This window comes from Salmo salar, chromosome 11 (genome assembly GCF_965601325.2).
Source record: "Salmo salar chromosome 11, fSalSal1, whole genome shotgun sequence".
NCBI lineage: Eukaryota > Metazoa > Chordata > Actinopteri > Salmoniformes > Salmonidae > Salmo > Salmo salar.
Genome location: NC_138301.1, coordinates 19047864 through 19062297, shown reverse-complemented (window position 1 = coordinate 19062297; position 14434 = coordinate 19047864). Strand labels below are relative to the sequence as shown.

At 47.9% G+C, this 14434-nt stretch overlaps 1 protein-coding gene across 4 annotated transcripts in view; it reads left to right on the top strand.

Annotated features, from left to right (window-relative positions):
• LOC106562098 (myotubularin-related protein 13) overlaps positions 1-12582 on the top strand; it is a 158551-nt gene extending 145969 nt beyond the window's left edge. For all 4 annotated transcript variants that reach the window (XM_014126678.3, XM_014126677.3, XM_014126676.3 and 1 more), the window contains 12 exons: positions 100-278; positions 1060-1236; positions 1651-1752; positions 5632-5817; positions 8190-8316; positions 8632-8762; positions 9732-9956; positions 10043-10150; positions 10368-10558; positions 10716-10803; positions 10908-11039; positions 11190-12582. In XM_014126678.3, coding sequence (XP_013982153.2) covers positions 100-278; positions 1060-1236; positions 1651-1752; positions 5632-5817; positions 8190-8316; positions 8632-8762; positions 9732-9956; positions 10043-10150; positions 10368-10558; positions 10716-10803; positions 10908-11039; positions 11190-11288 — 1745 coding nt within the window. In that variant the 3' untranslated portion in view covers positions 11289-12582. The remainder of the gene's footprint in view (positions 1-99; positions 279-1059; positions 1237-1650; positions 1753-5631; positions 5818-8189; positions 8317-8631; positions 8763-9731; positions 9957-10042; positions 10151-10367; positions 10559-10715; positions 10804-10907; positions 11040-11189) is intronic.
• Positions 12583-14434: the final 1852 nt, after the last annotated feature.

Sequence of the window (14434 nt, the reverse complement as noted above, 5' to 3'; positions counted from 1 at the left end):
ATGAGTATTGAACCAGGCTAGTTAGCGCCTTTGCGTTCCAGTCCTCTACAGGCCTGTGGTGCCAACTCTAACTGTACCTCTCTCTCTGTGTTGTTGCAGGTGTCTGGGCCAGCCTGCGTTCCAGCAGCCGCTTCAGCCAGCACCCGTCTGCAGCCGATATTGGTGCCAGGCTGGCAGGGAAGGATTTGGCGCCCCCCGCAGGCAGCGAGAGCCTGCATGCCCAGCTCCTCAAACAGCAGGCTGCCCTCTACATTTTTGGAGAGAAGTCCCACCTCAGGGTAAGACGAGAGCTGGGTCCAGACTTTTAGGGGATGATGAGTCCGTAGAGTGTGTGTGTGTTTTCAACATAAAGCTTTGTTGGTATTGGGGCCTTCAGTTAAAATTCTCAGTAGGGGTGTGGCTAGACTGTGCCACAGAGTTATGGAGTATTTGTCTATGGGAGGGCTGGTCCATTTTTCCAGGATCCTGTGAAGGGGAATCAGAATACTCCAGTCTAGAATGTGTAACCACTGTTTGGTTCCAGCAGACTACATTTCCAAGCTGATAAGGGGACTCTTGATTGCAATTAATCAAAATTATGATTTATTATTAATACAGTCCCACATCTCTGATAATATTACATTTGAACTGTTGTTGGTACGTTCTGCTCGTTTTCAGTCACTTGTTTGAGTGGAGCAATGTGTCTGTGTGTGTTGAATATGAAATTGATATTCTTTTCCTTGGCTAAAAGAGGTTATAAATAAATGTGAGCGAGGTGGAGTCGCCAGCTGTGCGTGTGGCTGTGATTGGCCAGTGGCCACATTGACAGAGACAGTCTCCTCTTAAATTAAACTTCTACTTCATTTCATAACAGAAGCCCTGTTTTTACCTCATACAGTACGTCCCAAGTATTTAATATATTCCCTATCTTTGTCTTCTGCTTTAAATTAGTTTTATTTTTCTCAGTCAGTTTTACGTGTCTTTTAATCAGTCTTTCAGAGTGTTATTTTAATGTCTGCGTCTACCTGTGATAGTCTCAGGGACTGTTCATTTTCAATGACATTTCTCCTCTTTTGTCAGGGCTTCAAAATGGACCCTACTCTGAACTGTGAACTGGTGCCTGTGGACTTTGCTGACACGCGCCAGATCAAAGGTGCCTTTAAGAAGCTGCTGAGGGCCTGCGCTCCGAGCGCTACGCCTTCAGACACACAGGACTCCTTCTTCAAAGCCCTGGAGGACTCTGAGTGGATCCTTCAAGTGAGTTCCCATCAAATACACAAACACACACTCGCCAATACACATGCATACACACCCTGCTACGGTTTCCACAACATCTCACTGACCCTCAGTGAGAGATCTGTGAGAACGAGCCAGCGGCGTGCTCTCCATGTTCTTCCTGTGTGACTCTGACCTCATCCTATATTCTCTCCTCATCCAATAAGCTTATTTCCCAAGGGAAATGGTAACGATACAAACAGACATGGGACAACCACCAAATTGTTATCATAGTGACCCTCGCAGTCTATGGCCCTGCATTAAATGTGTCATAAACTACAAAACAATATTATCTGGGAGAAGCCCTGCTCAGGCTCCACACCGTCTTCACAGGAACAGCTTAACGGTATGAACTGACAGGGTATTATTTTGTGTGTGTGTGTGTGTTCCTTGCAGCTTCACAAGCTCCTGCAGTTGGCCCTGATTCTGGTGGAGCTGCTGGACAGTGGCTCGTCCGTCCTGCTGAGTCTGGAGGATGGCTGGGACATCACCACACAGGTGAGCCTCACGCGCACACACACACACACTGTCTCTCCCCCAGCAGGAGTAGTGGAAGAGGGTGACTGGGGATGTAGGAGAGAGAGAGGGACTGGGTGTAGGAGGGTAGGAGAGAAGGAGAGAGAGAGAGAGAGAGAGAGAGAGAGGGACTGGGAGGGTAGGACAGAGGGGGAAGAAAAGGAAAAGAGAGACATCTTGGCTTTAACTGACAAGTGAAACGTCTACACCAGGGGTGTCCAACATACGGGCCGAGGTCCAATCCAGCCCCACGGGTGGTTTGAGTAAAAAAATCAATTTAAAAAAGTGTGTGTGTATATATAACTCAGCAAAAAAAGAAACATCCCTTTTTCAGGACCCTGTCTTTCAAAGATCATTTTTAAAAATTCAAATAACTTCACAGATCTTCATTGTAAAGGGTGTAAACACTGTTTCCCATGCTTGTTCAATGAACCATAAACAATGCATGAACATGCACCTGTGGAACGGTTGTTAAGACACTAACATCTTACAGACAGTAGGCAATTAAGGTCACAGTTATGAAAACTTAGGACACAAAAGAGGCCTTTCTACTGACCCTGAAAAACACCAAAAGAAAGATGCCCAGGGTCCCTGCTCATCTGCGTGAATGTGCCTTAAGCATGCTGCAAGGAGGCATGAGGACTGCAGATGTGGCCAGGGCAATAAATTGCAATGTCCGTACTGTGAGATGCCTAAGACAGCGCTACAGGGAGACAGGACGGACAGCTGATCGTCCTCGCAGTGGCAGACCACGTGTAACACCTGCACAGGATCGGTACATCCGAACATCACACCTGCGGGACAGGTACAGGATGGCAACAACAACTGCCCGAGTTACACCAGGAACACACAATCCCTCCATCAGTGCTCAGACTGTCCACAATAGGCTGAGAGAGGCTGGACTGAGGGCTTGTAGGCCTGTTGTTAGGCTGGTCCTCACCAGACATCACCGGCAACAATGTCGCCTATGGGCACAAACCCACCGTCGCTGGACCAGACCGGACTGGCAAAAAGTGCTCTCCACTGACGAGTCGCGGTTTTGTATCACATGGGGTGATGGTCGGATTCACGTTTGTCGAAGGAATGAGCGTTACACCGAGGCCTGTACTCTGGAGCGGGATCGATTTGGAGGTGGAGGGTCCGTCATGGTCTGGGGCGGTGTGTCACAGCATCATCGGACTGAGCTTGTTGTCATTGCAGGCAATCGCAACGCTGTGCGTTACAGGGAAGACGTGGTAGGCGACCCCTGAGATGCTGGCCTTCTAGGCAAAGTTCCTCTGTCCAGTGTCTGTGTTCTTTTGCCCATCTTAAACTTTTCTTTTTATTGGCCAGTCTGAGATATGGCTTTTTCATTGCAACTGCAGCATAACGGAGTCGCCGCTTCACTGTTGACGTTGAGACTGGTGTTTTGCGGGCACTATTTAATGAAGCTGCCAGTTGCGGACTTGTGAGGCATCTGTTTCTCAAACTGGACACTCTAATGTACTTGTCCTCTTGCTCAGTTGTGCACCGGGGCCTCCCACTCTTTCTATTCTGGTTAGAGTCAGTTTGTGCTGTTCTGTGAAGAGAGTAGTACACAGTGTTGTATGAGATCTTCAGTTTCTTGGCAATTTCTCACATGGAATAGCCTTCATTTCTCAGAACAAGAATAGACTGACGAGTTTCAGAAGAAAGTTCTTTGTTTCTAGCCATATTGTGCCTGTAATCGAACCCACAAATGCTGATGCTCCAGATACTCAACTAGTCTAAAGAAGGACAGTTTTTCAGCTGTGCTAACATAATTGCAAAATGGTTTTCTAATGATCAATTAGCCTTTTAAAATGATAAACTTGGATTAGCTAACACAACGTGCCATTGGAACACAGGAGTGATGGTTGCTGATAATGGGCCTCTGTATGCCTTTGTAATTATTCCATTAAAAAAATCTGCCGTTTCCAGCTACAATAGTTATTTACAACATTAACAATGTCTACACTGTATTTCTGATCAGTTTGATGTTATTTTAATGGACAAAAAATGTGCTTTAATTTAAAAAACAAGGACATTTCTAAGTGAACTCAAACTTTTGAACGGTAGTATATCAATGAAATGAAAGCTAGACGATGGTTATAGAGGCCAATTTTGACTAAATATAACACATTTTCCCTCTGGACCTCGTTGAAGACTGTATGCGGCCCCCATGGCAAAATGAGTTTGACAACCCTGGTCTACATTTACAGATAAGGAAATAGGTCATCACATTATCAGGTCTAACGCACAGCTACACCTTTTAGTTTCAACGACTTATTTCCAAAGTTGTTCTGGTACTACTCTACCAGACAACCTGGTTAGTATACCATCCTGAAATGTGGTGTAACGATGCTGAGGCTGTAGGGCCCTATGTCACCACATACTGATTTCAATCATGAAAGTGCTTGATTCTGTTTTTAGGAGAGTAAACACAAGCTTGTTTTTATCCTCATCAATTTTCTTTTCCTGTTCGCTCAGCGTTTTGTCACATTTTTGCACTGTGAGCTCACATTTTCCATGCCGACCTGTTAAGTGAGCGTGTGTTATTGGGGATGGCATTGTGTGTGTGTGCGCGTACGTGGCCTCCCAATGTGTTTACTGGGCCTGTAAAGCCCATGGCTGCCGTGTAAAAGCACTGGTGTAGCCTCGCTTCCCGTGCCTGGCACGTGTCAAGCCCAGAACATCTTGCTCATCACGGTGGGGCCTGATCAGCCTTGCTCCAGGAAATGGGCTCCATATGCCTTGGCTCTTCATCTCCTGACCAACTCATAGACAGACACCCAGCAGAGGAGAAGCAGATCCCTGTGTTTCTCACTCTCCCCTCCTCTTTCCTTTCTAATAGCCTACTCTTCAGTGATGGTGCTATGGTCATTTAGGAGCTCAGGTCTGTACTGGGGAGGACCGCTGGGCTGTGATGAAGAGGACTTTTTACCAACTCCAGAAAGCCTGCAAAGCCTGCTCTGTTTTTTTGGAGGGTACAGTGGTGCTCTGGAGAGGGAGTGCAATCTGTTTCCCTCATTCATTCCACATGTGTCAGGGTTCATCGGTTAGCTGACACAGAGAAGGATCTAGGCCAAGTGCCGGCAGCATATGTGTACAGTCAGACGACACGCTCTTACAGAAACCAGCCATAACCATCCCACTGCATATAGAGGGAGAGGATTCAAACCACAGACAGGAAAGGTAGTGTAACCACAGACCAGGGAGAACAGAGGTTACTGCTTTGGAAAACAGGGTCAATGGAGCCCTCTCCTCGTCACCTACCCCTCTGTCACAGAACTCTGAGGTCCTTGTCACGCCATCGACAGTTGGCAGCTTTGTCAGTCTTCTGAGTTTTAAAGGACTTTGAGTTTTATTTCATTCCTACCCTCTAACTCCCCCCGTGTCTCTCTTTCTCTCTCGGTGTCTCTCTCTGTGTCTGTCTCTCTTTCTCTCTCTCTCTCTCTCTCTCTCGGTGTCTCTGTCTCTCTTTCTCTCTCTCTCTCTCTCTCTCTCTCTCTCGGTGTCTCTGTCTCTCTTTCTCTCTCTCTCTCTCTCTCTCGGTGTCTCTCTCTGTGTCTGTCTCTCTTTCTCTCTCTCGGTGTCTCTCTCTCGGTGTCTCTGTCTCTCTTTCTCTCTCTCTCTCTCTCTCTCGGTGTCTCTCTCTGTGTCTGTCTCTCTTTCTCTCTCTCTCTCTCTCTCTCTCTCTCTCTCTCGGTGTCTCTGTCTCTCTTTCTCTCTCTCTCTCTCTCTCTCGGTGTCTCTCTCTCGGTGTCTCTGTCTCTCTTTCTCTCTCTCTCTCTCTCTCTCTCTCTCGGTGTCTCTCTCTGTGTCTGTCTCTCTTTCTCCCTCTCTCTTTCTCTCTCCCTCCAGGTGGTGTCCCTGGTCCAGCTGCTGAGTGACCCGTTCTACCGGACCCTGGAGGGCTTCCAGGTGCTGCTGGAGAAGGAGTGGCTGTCCTTCGGCCACAAGTTCAGCCAGCGCTCCAACCTGACCCCCAGCAGCCAGGGCAGTGGTTTCACGCCCATCTTTCTGCAGTTCCTGGACTGCGTGCACCAGGCAAGCCTTGCACACCCACCTCCGAGGCCCACACCCCTTTCATTACCCCCCGTCCACACCCCTCTTCAACCCCTTCCCTCCCTCCCACCATACCTCCTCCATGAGCTCATCACATTCCTTCGAAGAGGAGGAGGAGGAGGAGGAGGAGAGAGCCTCAGCTGTCATTATCTATGGACTCGGTTGAGGTTTTGTACTCTGCAATCCCCCCATCGGATAAGTAATTTAGACAGAGTTGTACGCTGGGGAGTTTCAGCTGCAGGGCCCAGATGGTCTGTGAACCCCACGGTCAGTGCTGTGCTTTCCGTGCTAGTGTTTTTCACCATCCCCTATGCATTTCCTCAGTGTTAAGAGCACCGAGTGGGAAAATTGCAGTTGTGGGGATTAAGTCTCTCTCCTCGGAAGGCGAGGTGGGGTGGAGGGTGCAGCTGAAGTGGATTGGGTTTTACATGCTCAAATGCTAACTTTAGAGAACGTTGTGTTTTCTGTGTCCCCCAGGGTCCGGCAGGCCAACTCCCATACACTTACATCAACACATAGTTTCTGAGTTTGTCTTTTGAAACTGGAGGGGCGTCTGCCAAGGAGGCCTGACAGAGGTTCTCTGGGGCTGAAGTGCGATAAACAGGGGAGAGGGAGTTTGATGAGTTTCTGAAAATAGAAGTTCCTCATCTCAGAAACAGCTGTTGTTTTCGCCAGTACGCCCAGGTGGCCCAAAACATACAAAAGAGCGGCAAGGTCTTCTCGCTTGGCCGCTGCTGCACATTGCTGGACCGGGACGCTGCCTTCTAGCTCGGCCCAGCTTTTGTCTGAGAGTGATGATATCAGTCACTGGCCTTTGCTCCCTGGTCTCCATTTTATTCTGCCGGTAATGGGGAGCGTATGTAGTCATAACGGACCCATCTGTAGTCATAACACAGGGACATACTCCAGCCATCAAAATGTGTCACCTTTCTCTCTCTCTCTCTCGCCAACGCTCTCTCTCTCGCCGTCGCTCTCTCTCTCTTGCCATCGCTCTCTCTCTCTTGCCATCGCTCTCTCTCTCTTGCCATCGCTCTCTCTCTCTTGCCATCGCTCTCTCTCTCTTGCCATCGCTCTCTCTCTCTTGCCATCACTCTCTCTCTCTTGCCATCGCTCTCTCTCTCTTGCCATCGCTCTCTCTCTCTCTTGCCATCGCTCTCTCTCTCTCTTGCCATCGCTCTCTCTCTCTCTTGCCATCGCTCTCTCTCTCTCTTGCCATCGCTCTCTCTCTCTCTCTTGCCATCGCTCTCTCTCTCTCTCTTGCCATCGCTCTCTCTCTCTCTCTTGCCATCGCTCTCTCTCTCTCTCTTGCCATCGCTCTCTCTCTCTCTCTTGCCATCGCTCTCTCTCTCTCTCTTGCCATCGCTCTCTCTCTCTCTCTCTTGCCATCGCTCTCTCTCTCTCTCTTGCCATCGCTCTCTCTCTCTCTCTCTTGCCATCGCTCTCTCTCTCTCTCTTGCCATCGCTCTCTCTCTCTCTTGCCATCGCTCTCTCTCTCTCTCTTGCCATCGCTCTCTCTCTCTCTCTTGCCATCGCTCTCTCTCTCTCTCTTGCCATCGCTCTCTCTCTCTCTCTTGCCATCGCTCTCTCTCTCTCTCTTGCCATCGCTCTCTCTCTCTCTCTTGCCATCGCTCTCTCTCTCTCTCTTGCCATCTCCCTCTCTCTCTCGCCATCTCCCTCTCTCTCTCGCCATCTCCCTCTCTCTCTCGCCATCTCCCTCTCTCTCTCGCCATCTCCCTCTCTCTCTCTTGCCATCTCCCTCTCTCTCTCTTGCCATCTCCCTCTCTCTCTCTTGCCATCTCCCTCTCTCTCTCTTGCCATCTCCCTCTCTCTCTCTTGCCATCTCCCTCTCTCTCTCTTGCCATCTCCCTCTCTCTCTCTTGCCATCTCCCTCTCTCTCTTGCCATCTCCTCTCTCTCTTGCCATCTCCTCTCTCTCTCTCGCCATCGCTCCCTCTCTCTCTCGCCATCGCTCCCTCTCTCTCTCGCCATCTCCTCTCTCTCTCGCCATCTCCTCTCTCTCTCGCCATCTCCTCTCTCTCTCGCCATCTCCTCTCTCTCTCTCGCCATCTCCTCTCTCTCTCGCCATCTCCTCTCTCTCTCGCCATCGCTCTCTCTCTCTCGCCATCTCCTCTCTCTCTCGCCATCTCCTCTCTCTCTCGCCATCTCCTCTCTCTCTCGCCATCTCCTCTCTCTCTCGCCATCTCCTCTCTCTCTCTCGCCATCTCCTCTCTCTCTCGCCATCTCCTCTCTCTCTCGCCATCGCTCTCTCTCTCTCGCCATCTCCTCTCTCTCTTTCGCCATCGCTCTCTCTCTCTCGCCATCTCCTCTCTCTCTCGCCATCTCCTCTCATTGCAGATCCAGGACCAGTGCCCCATGGAGTTTGAGTTTAATCAGCACTATCTGAAGTTCCTGGCGTACCACTACATCTCCAACCGCTTCAAGAACTTCCTCCTGGACTCCGACTACGAACGCCTGGAGCATGGTCGGTATATTACAATACAGTGGAAAGGGAGGATTTAACAGTAAGGCCATTAAGATCTGTACGTGCATTTAAAGTATTTGGCAGAGTTGCGGGATTCAACAGGCAGAGTGTTGAAACTACAGTTCTGTCTGTGAAATGATAGTGTGTAATGATAGTGTAATGGGTCAGGTATTTCAGGATACTGACATGTTGCAGTGAAGCACTTCTAAATTACCTAGATCCTATCTCTTATCTTAGATCAGGGATTTGTCAGCTAATAGTGGTAGTGTGTCTCAGCCTGTTGAACAACCTCATCTTTGTCTCACTCTTCAAAAGGCACATTGTTCGAGGACAAGCCAGGAGACAAGCAGGCCAGGAGGGGGGTCTGTATCTGGGAGTGTATCAGCAGAATGCACCGGAGGAGTCCACTGTTCTTCAACTACCTGTACAGTCCCTCAGAGGCTGAGGTGAGTGCTTGTCTGTGCCGTCTTTGTTAGTGTGTCTTGTGTGTTGCAAGTTTGCTGCCATCTCTGATACGTAGTGTTGGTACTTCATTCTGTTTGTGTTTGTCAGCCAGATCCACAATGGCCTTTTCTCTAGTTCACCCACTGACTCACACTTACGCACACCCAAGTTCTCCTGTTCTGGACATCCTCAGTAGAGATACAGGGATCTTCACACTTTCCAGAGCAGCCAGTCCAGCTCCTAAAACTTCAGTTTTCTCCCAGACGACATCCATAATGATGGATGGCTGTCTGCGACTCTCTTGCACCAGATGATGCCTTATTGTGGTGACCTTCCAGTGTTCCTCTCCCAGTCCTGCTGAATGTTCTGTGGCAGACTGTTGATGTTGGTGAAGACCGTGAGTCACAGGCCCAGGAGAGCCCAGCTGAACTCTGTTAGCAGTTTCTTATCAGTGTTGTTTGGGATCTTTTAATATCTGTGGTCGTAAAGGAAGCGTCTCGCTTAGCCTCTTCCAACTCCCTGACAGGGACTTTCTGATGTTGCTGTTTAACCCTGTCTTGGCATATGTCTGGTCTTCAACTTCAAAGTCCATCCCAATGGGTTAGTTGTGTTCATGGGAACTGCAAATCCTCTTCCCGCTGGCCAGCGATCGCGGCGGCTGTACCCGTTATTCCAGGGGCGTATAAATCAGTAGGAGGTGGAGGAAAACAGCCTGTGTGTTTGTGCACCCCGGGCCCCGACGTGATTAAGTGTTCGGGGAAGTGTTAGGTCCGGTGGGCAGCATTCTTTCCCACTGGCTGTTTACTGTGGTGTGCTCACTGAGAGATTGGACAGGTTCACATCATTGGGGAAAGAACTCTACTCTACAGACTTGATTTCAAACTAGCCAAAATAGATATTTGTCTCATGTATTATCTGTGTAAACATATCAGATTATCCTAAGTTATTTTTGGTTGTTTCATGTTATTTAGCCGGTGCTCAAGCCCTCTATTAGCATCCCTGCTTTGAGGAAGTGGGACTTCTTCACGGGGGAGACCCTGTGCACAGGCCCGTCCTATGACTGGAGGATGCTGGCTGTCAGTTCGGAGAGCATGGAGGAGACGGACACCATCGCCACCAGCAAAAGGAGGATCGTATGGCCCTGCTACAGCAGTGTGGGGCGCGCCCAGCCTGACGCCATCACCAAGCTCCTGGCTGTGAGTTCTATAAATCTGAGTTGGGATGATGTTATCCATGCCTGACTGTGGGGCTGATACTGATGAGAGCCCTTCTGTTGTTGCAGGACATAGAGCGGCTGAAGGGGGAGATGAGCCAAGCACCAGAGAGGTGGCAGGCCACTCTGGAGAGGGTCAGAGTCAGTATCCAGGAGGACCTCAAACAGGAGGGAAATGTAAGACTTACACAACACACTTTCCCATGTTTTCTCCTCTTCCCCCGACTCCTGTTTCCCATAAGCCTTACTTAGCCTGAACTCAGGTCTTGTTTACTGGAAGGTTCAGCTAGACAGCATTGTTTGACTCGTCAATCTGTGACACAGAACATTGGGAGGATGTTTTGACTAATGTTTCATGGCTTTTCTTATTCCATCTGTCTTGTCTGTTTTGCAGCTCCGCAAGCAGTCTGCGTCCACCTCGGGGCTAATCCCCACGTCCAGTCTGCAGGCCTTCCAGAGACGATCCATACTGCACCTGCCTGACACTGGCTTGGGGGAGGACAGCAGCCCCACTGCCACTAACGGGGTCAACCGCCGGGCCGCCACACTCTACAACCAGTTCACCCCCAAGAACGAGGAAAACAGGTGGGTCTCCACTCCCAGCACTGAGACAGCAAACAGGGGCCAGGACTTCTAATTACTCCTGTTTCCTCACCCAACTCTTCTGTAAAGCGTTGACAGATAGACAGAATCGCTCTACCAAGCAGATGTTTTCAATTCATCTTAATGGTGTGTTTTTCAGATCGTTTGAGGGGATTCTGTACAAACGAGGAGCACTGCTGAAAGGATGGAAACCTCGCTGGTTTGTTTTGGACATTACAAAACACCAAGTGAGTATTACAGCATGTTGCATGTTGCATGTTGCTACCAGTCTGTTCCAGGTAATGTCTCCAGTCCTATGCCAGAGGTGTTATATGTGTGTGTGTTGTCCCAGCTGAGGTACTACGACACGGGGGAGGACACTAACTGCCGGGGCCACATTGACCTGGCGGAGGTGGAGTCAGCTCTGATCGCCACTCCCACCATAGGAGCTCCTAAACACATCAGTGAGAAGGCCTTCTTCGACGTGAGTGTCTCTCTGGTTCTCCATTCCTCTGTCTGCTTGTGATCTGTTCTGTGGTAGAACACACTCCAGCCATGGCAGTATCAGGCTCTGTATGTCACATCCCATCTCTCCTGTCACTGTTGAACCATTGGTTGGGTGTTGTCATTCCAGCTGAAGACCACCAAGCGAGTGTACAACTTCTGCGCCTCGGATGCCCAGAGCGCCCATCAGTGGATGGACAAGATCCAGAGCTGCATCTCCGACGCGTGACCTCTGAACTCCCCAGCCAGGGCGTGGTCGGGATGTGGTCAGGTCACAGCATTAACACTAAGTGCAGCAAGGTGGCTGAGAGCAGAGACTGTGGGCACATATATTCAGCTCAGTCACCATGGGAGTGGTTTTAACATGAGGACCACAGTGATCTAAGTGCCTATTAGTGGAGGCTGTGCCATCCATCCATCCATCCATCCATCCATCCATCCATCCTGCTGCCTTGCAGGACTTCAGGCAGTCCTCACTCTGTCTGCCTGACAGCTTTAGCAGGAGTTGATGAATGTGCCCTGGTCTCTGCCATCATCTCTGTACTGTACCTTGTTACTGCTACAGGGATCAACACTTATAGTGAGAAGTAAATGGCTGAAACAGATGCCTGAGCACTACTAAGCATAGTTTCAGTTATAAATAGATAAAAGCAATAGCACTGGCCATTTTAAACTGTGGGTTCAAAATATAAACGAAGATATATAAAACATACAAGAGAATTTATTATCAGATATTTTACAATGAGGAAAAGGTGTTGCTGCTTGACGAAAGGTATAAACCACCAAAAACGGAGGTTTTGAAAATGCACAATATGACAAGGCCATTTGTTTGCACTTAGTTCTATAATATGCACTCCATATAGAATGATAGATTTTCTAACTGAAGCGAACAGCCAGGCAAAAGGCATGACTTTATAATGATGTACATAAGGACCTTTTCCTTATCAAGACAAATTGGAAGAGAAAACAATAAAGTTCCAAACATTTACCTGACATTTTATATTTAAGTGATGTCCTCTATTTTCAAACATACACTATGAATGTTTTTACTCATGGATAACAGTTTGTTTGTTCTTGTGATGTAAATTATTTTTTTTATTAAAAGAGTAACTCATGTTGTTAGTGTGGTGGCTTAATGTTTTATGTAAATACTCATGTGCTATTTCATATTTTTTTATATATAACGTGTGTATGCTTTTCTAACTGTAATAAGACCATGTCTTATGTTGCCAATATAGTAAACTAGTTTCCTATCTTTGAAGAGACTGACTGAGCCATTGTGTTTTAGATGAAGAGTCGACTCTTTCTCAGAATATCCAGAAAGGCTCTGTCTTAAGGACTTTTAAATCAATCAGTCCGACAGTGTTTGTTTCACCTGTTGTCTGCTTCTTCCAGTTTGAGAGAACAAAGCAAAGAGCATCAAAGTCATTTCAGAAGCTATATGTTACTGTATCTTTTGTACCATGTTTTCCGTTGACACTAATGTTTGGTTTTGTTTATAAATCAAGAGTACTTGAACTAGCCAGATGATTAGTGTGATTATTTTACAGTAGATATGATGGCTGCATATATTTGAGATTAAGAGAATTTACAAATTATGAATAATGTGGCTACTGACGAGTGCTTTTTTTTCAATCCGACAATAATAGCCCTTTAGATGCCCCCTACATCTAAAAGGGGTGAGAGCATACTCTGGTGCCAGTAGGTCTCTATTGTAGGTTGCAAAATACCTCATTTATTTGCAGATAATAGGTTACAAGATATAGGGAACAAACCTGAACCTAATCTAAACCACTTGAAATAGGTTTGGCTTGTTATGAACACCTCTCCTCTTGTTAAAAATAGTCTCTCTTTTCTCAATGAAAGGTAAGCAGACACCACTGCAGCAGAATAGTTCATATGGCCCCAGCCAAACCCGGGCTTGGCAAGGATGTTTCACTTCCAATAATGAGTAAGGAACTGGGCAAGAAACCCAACACAGAGCCACTGGCGTCTGCTTGGCGAGACTCGAAGGCACTCCTGGTCCTGGAGAGACCTGTCCCACAGCAGGAAGGCGGGAAAGCCCTAAACTGAAGTTCTCTAGAAGACATTGAGGACGTGTTCCTGAGCACTCTCTCCCAGCTGGCTTGTACTGCGAGCAGGTGCAATGCTGGCTAACATCTGGACAGACGCTTCTCTGGCAGGTCTCTCCATGTTTAGCTGCCCCCTGGAGGAGTGGATTTACGCCTCCGCCCATGACGAGAGGGATGAGGCGGAAGTGGGGATCCGGTTGGATTTTCAGGAATGGAGCCGTCCTCAGTCCTTTAAGGAGAGTTAGTGGTTTAAAACTCACTCAACAGGACGGTGATGAATCCAAATTCACTGGTTCACCGCTGTGATTGTAGTTCATTGACTGTTCTATGACTATTTCACAATAGATTGTCTGTGTTAGTAAATAATCTATTACATGAGGATGAGCAGGACATGAGGCCTTGTTAATGTTACACAATTATCCAGGTGCAACAGTATACAGTGCATTCGGTAAGTATTCAGAACCATTCCCCTTTTCCACATTTTGTTACATTACAGCCTTATTAAAAAAAATATATAATTGATCTACACACAATACCAAAGCGAAAACTGGTTATTAGACATTTTTGAAAAAGTATAAAAAACAGAAATCTAAAAAACAGAAGTATTCAGACCCTATGCTATGAGACTCGAAATTGAGCTCAGGTGCATCCTGTTTCCACTGATCATCCTTGATGTTTCTACAACTTGATTTCTACAAATCCATTGATTGGAAATTATTTGGAAAGGTCCCGCAGTTGACAGTGCATGTCCGAGAAAAAACCAAGCCATGAGATCGAAGGAATTGCCGTAGAGCTCCGAGACAGGATTGTGTCGAGGCACAGATGGGTACCAAAAAAATGTCTTCAGCATTGAAGGTCCCCAAGAACATGATGGCCTCCATCATTCTAAAATGGAAGAAGTCTGTGGTCCTGAGTGCTTGGTTTCAATCTTGGTTTCATCAGACCAGAGAATCTTGTTTCTCATAGTCTGAAAGTCCTTTTGGTGGCTTTTGGATAACTCCAAATGGGCTGTCGTGCCTTTTACTGAGGAGTGGCTTCTGTTTGGCCACTCCACCATGAAGGCCTGATTGGTGGTGTGCTGCAGAGATGTTTGTCCTGGACGGTCCTAGAGCTCTGTCAGAGGGACCATCGGGTTCTTGGTCACCTCCCTGACCAAGCCCCGACTCCCACGATTGCTCAATTTGACCGGGCAGCTAGCTCTAGAGACTTGATGCTACCAAACTTCTTCCATTTAATGATGCAGGCTGCTGTGTTCTTGGGGACTTTCAATGCCGCAGACATTTTTTGGTACCCTTCCCGAGAT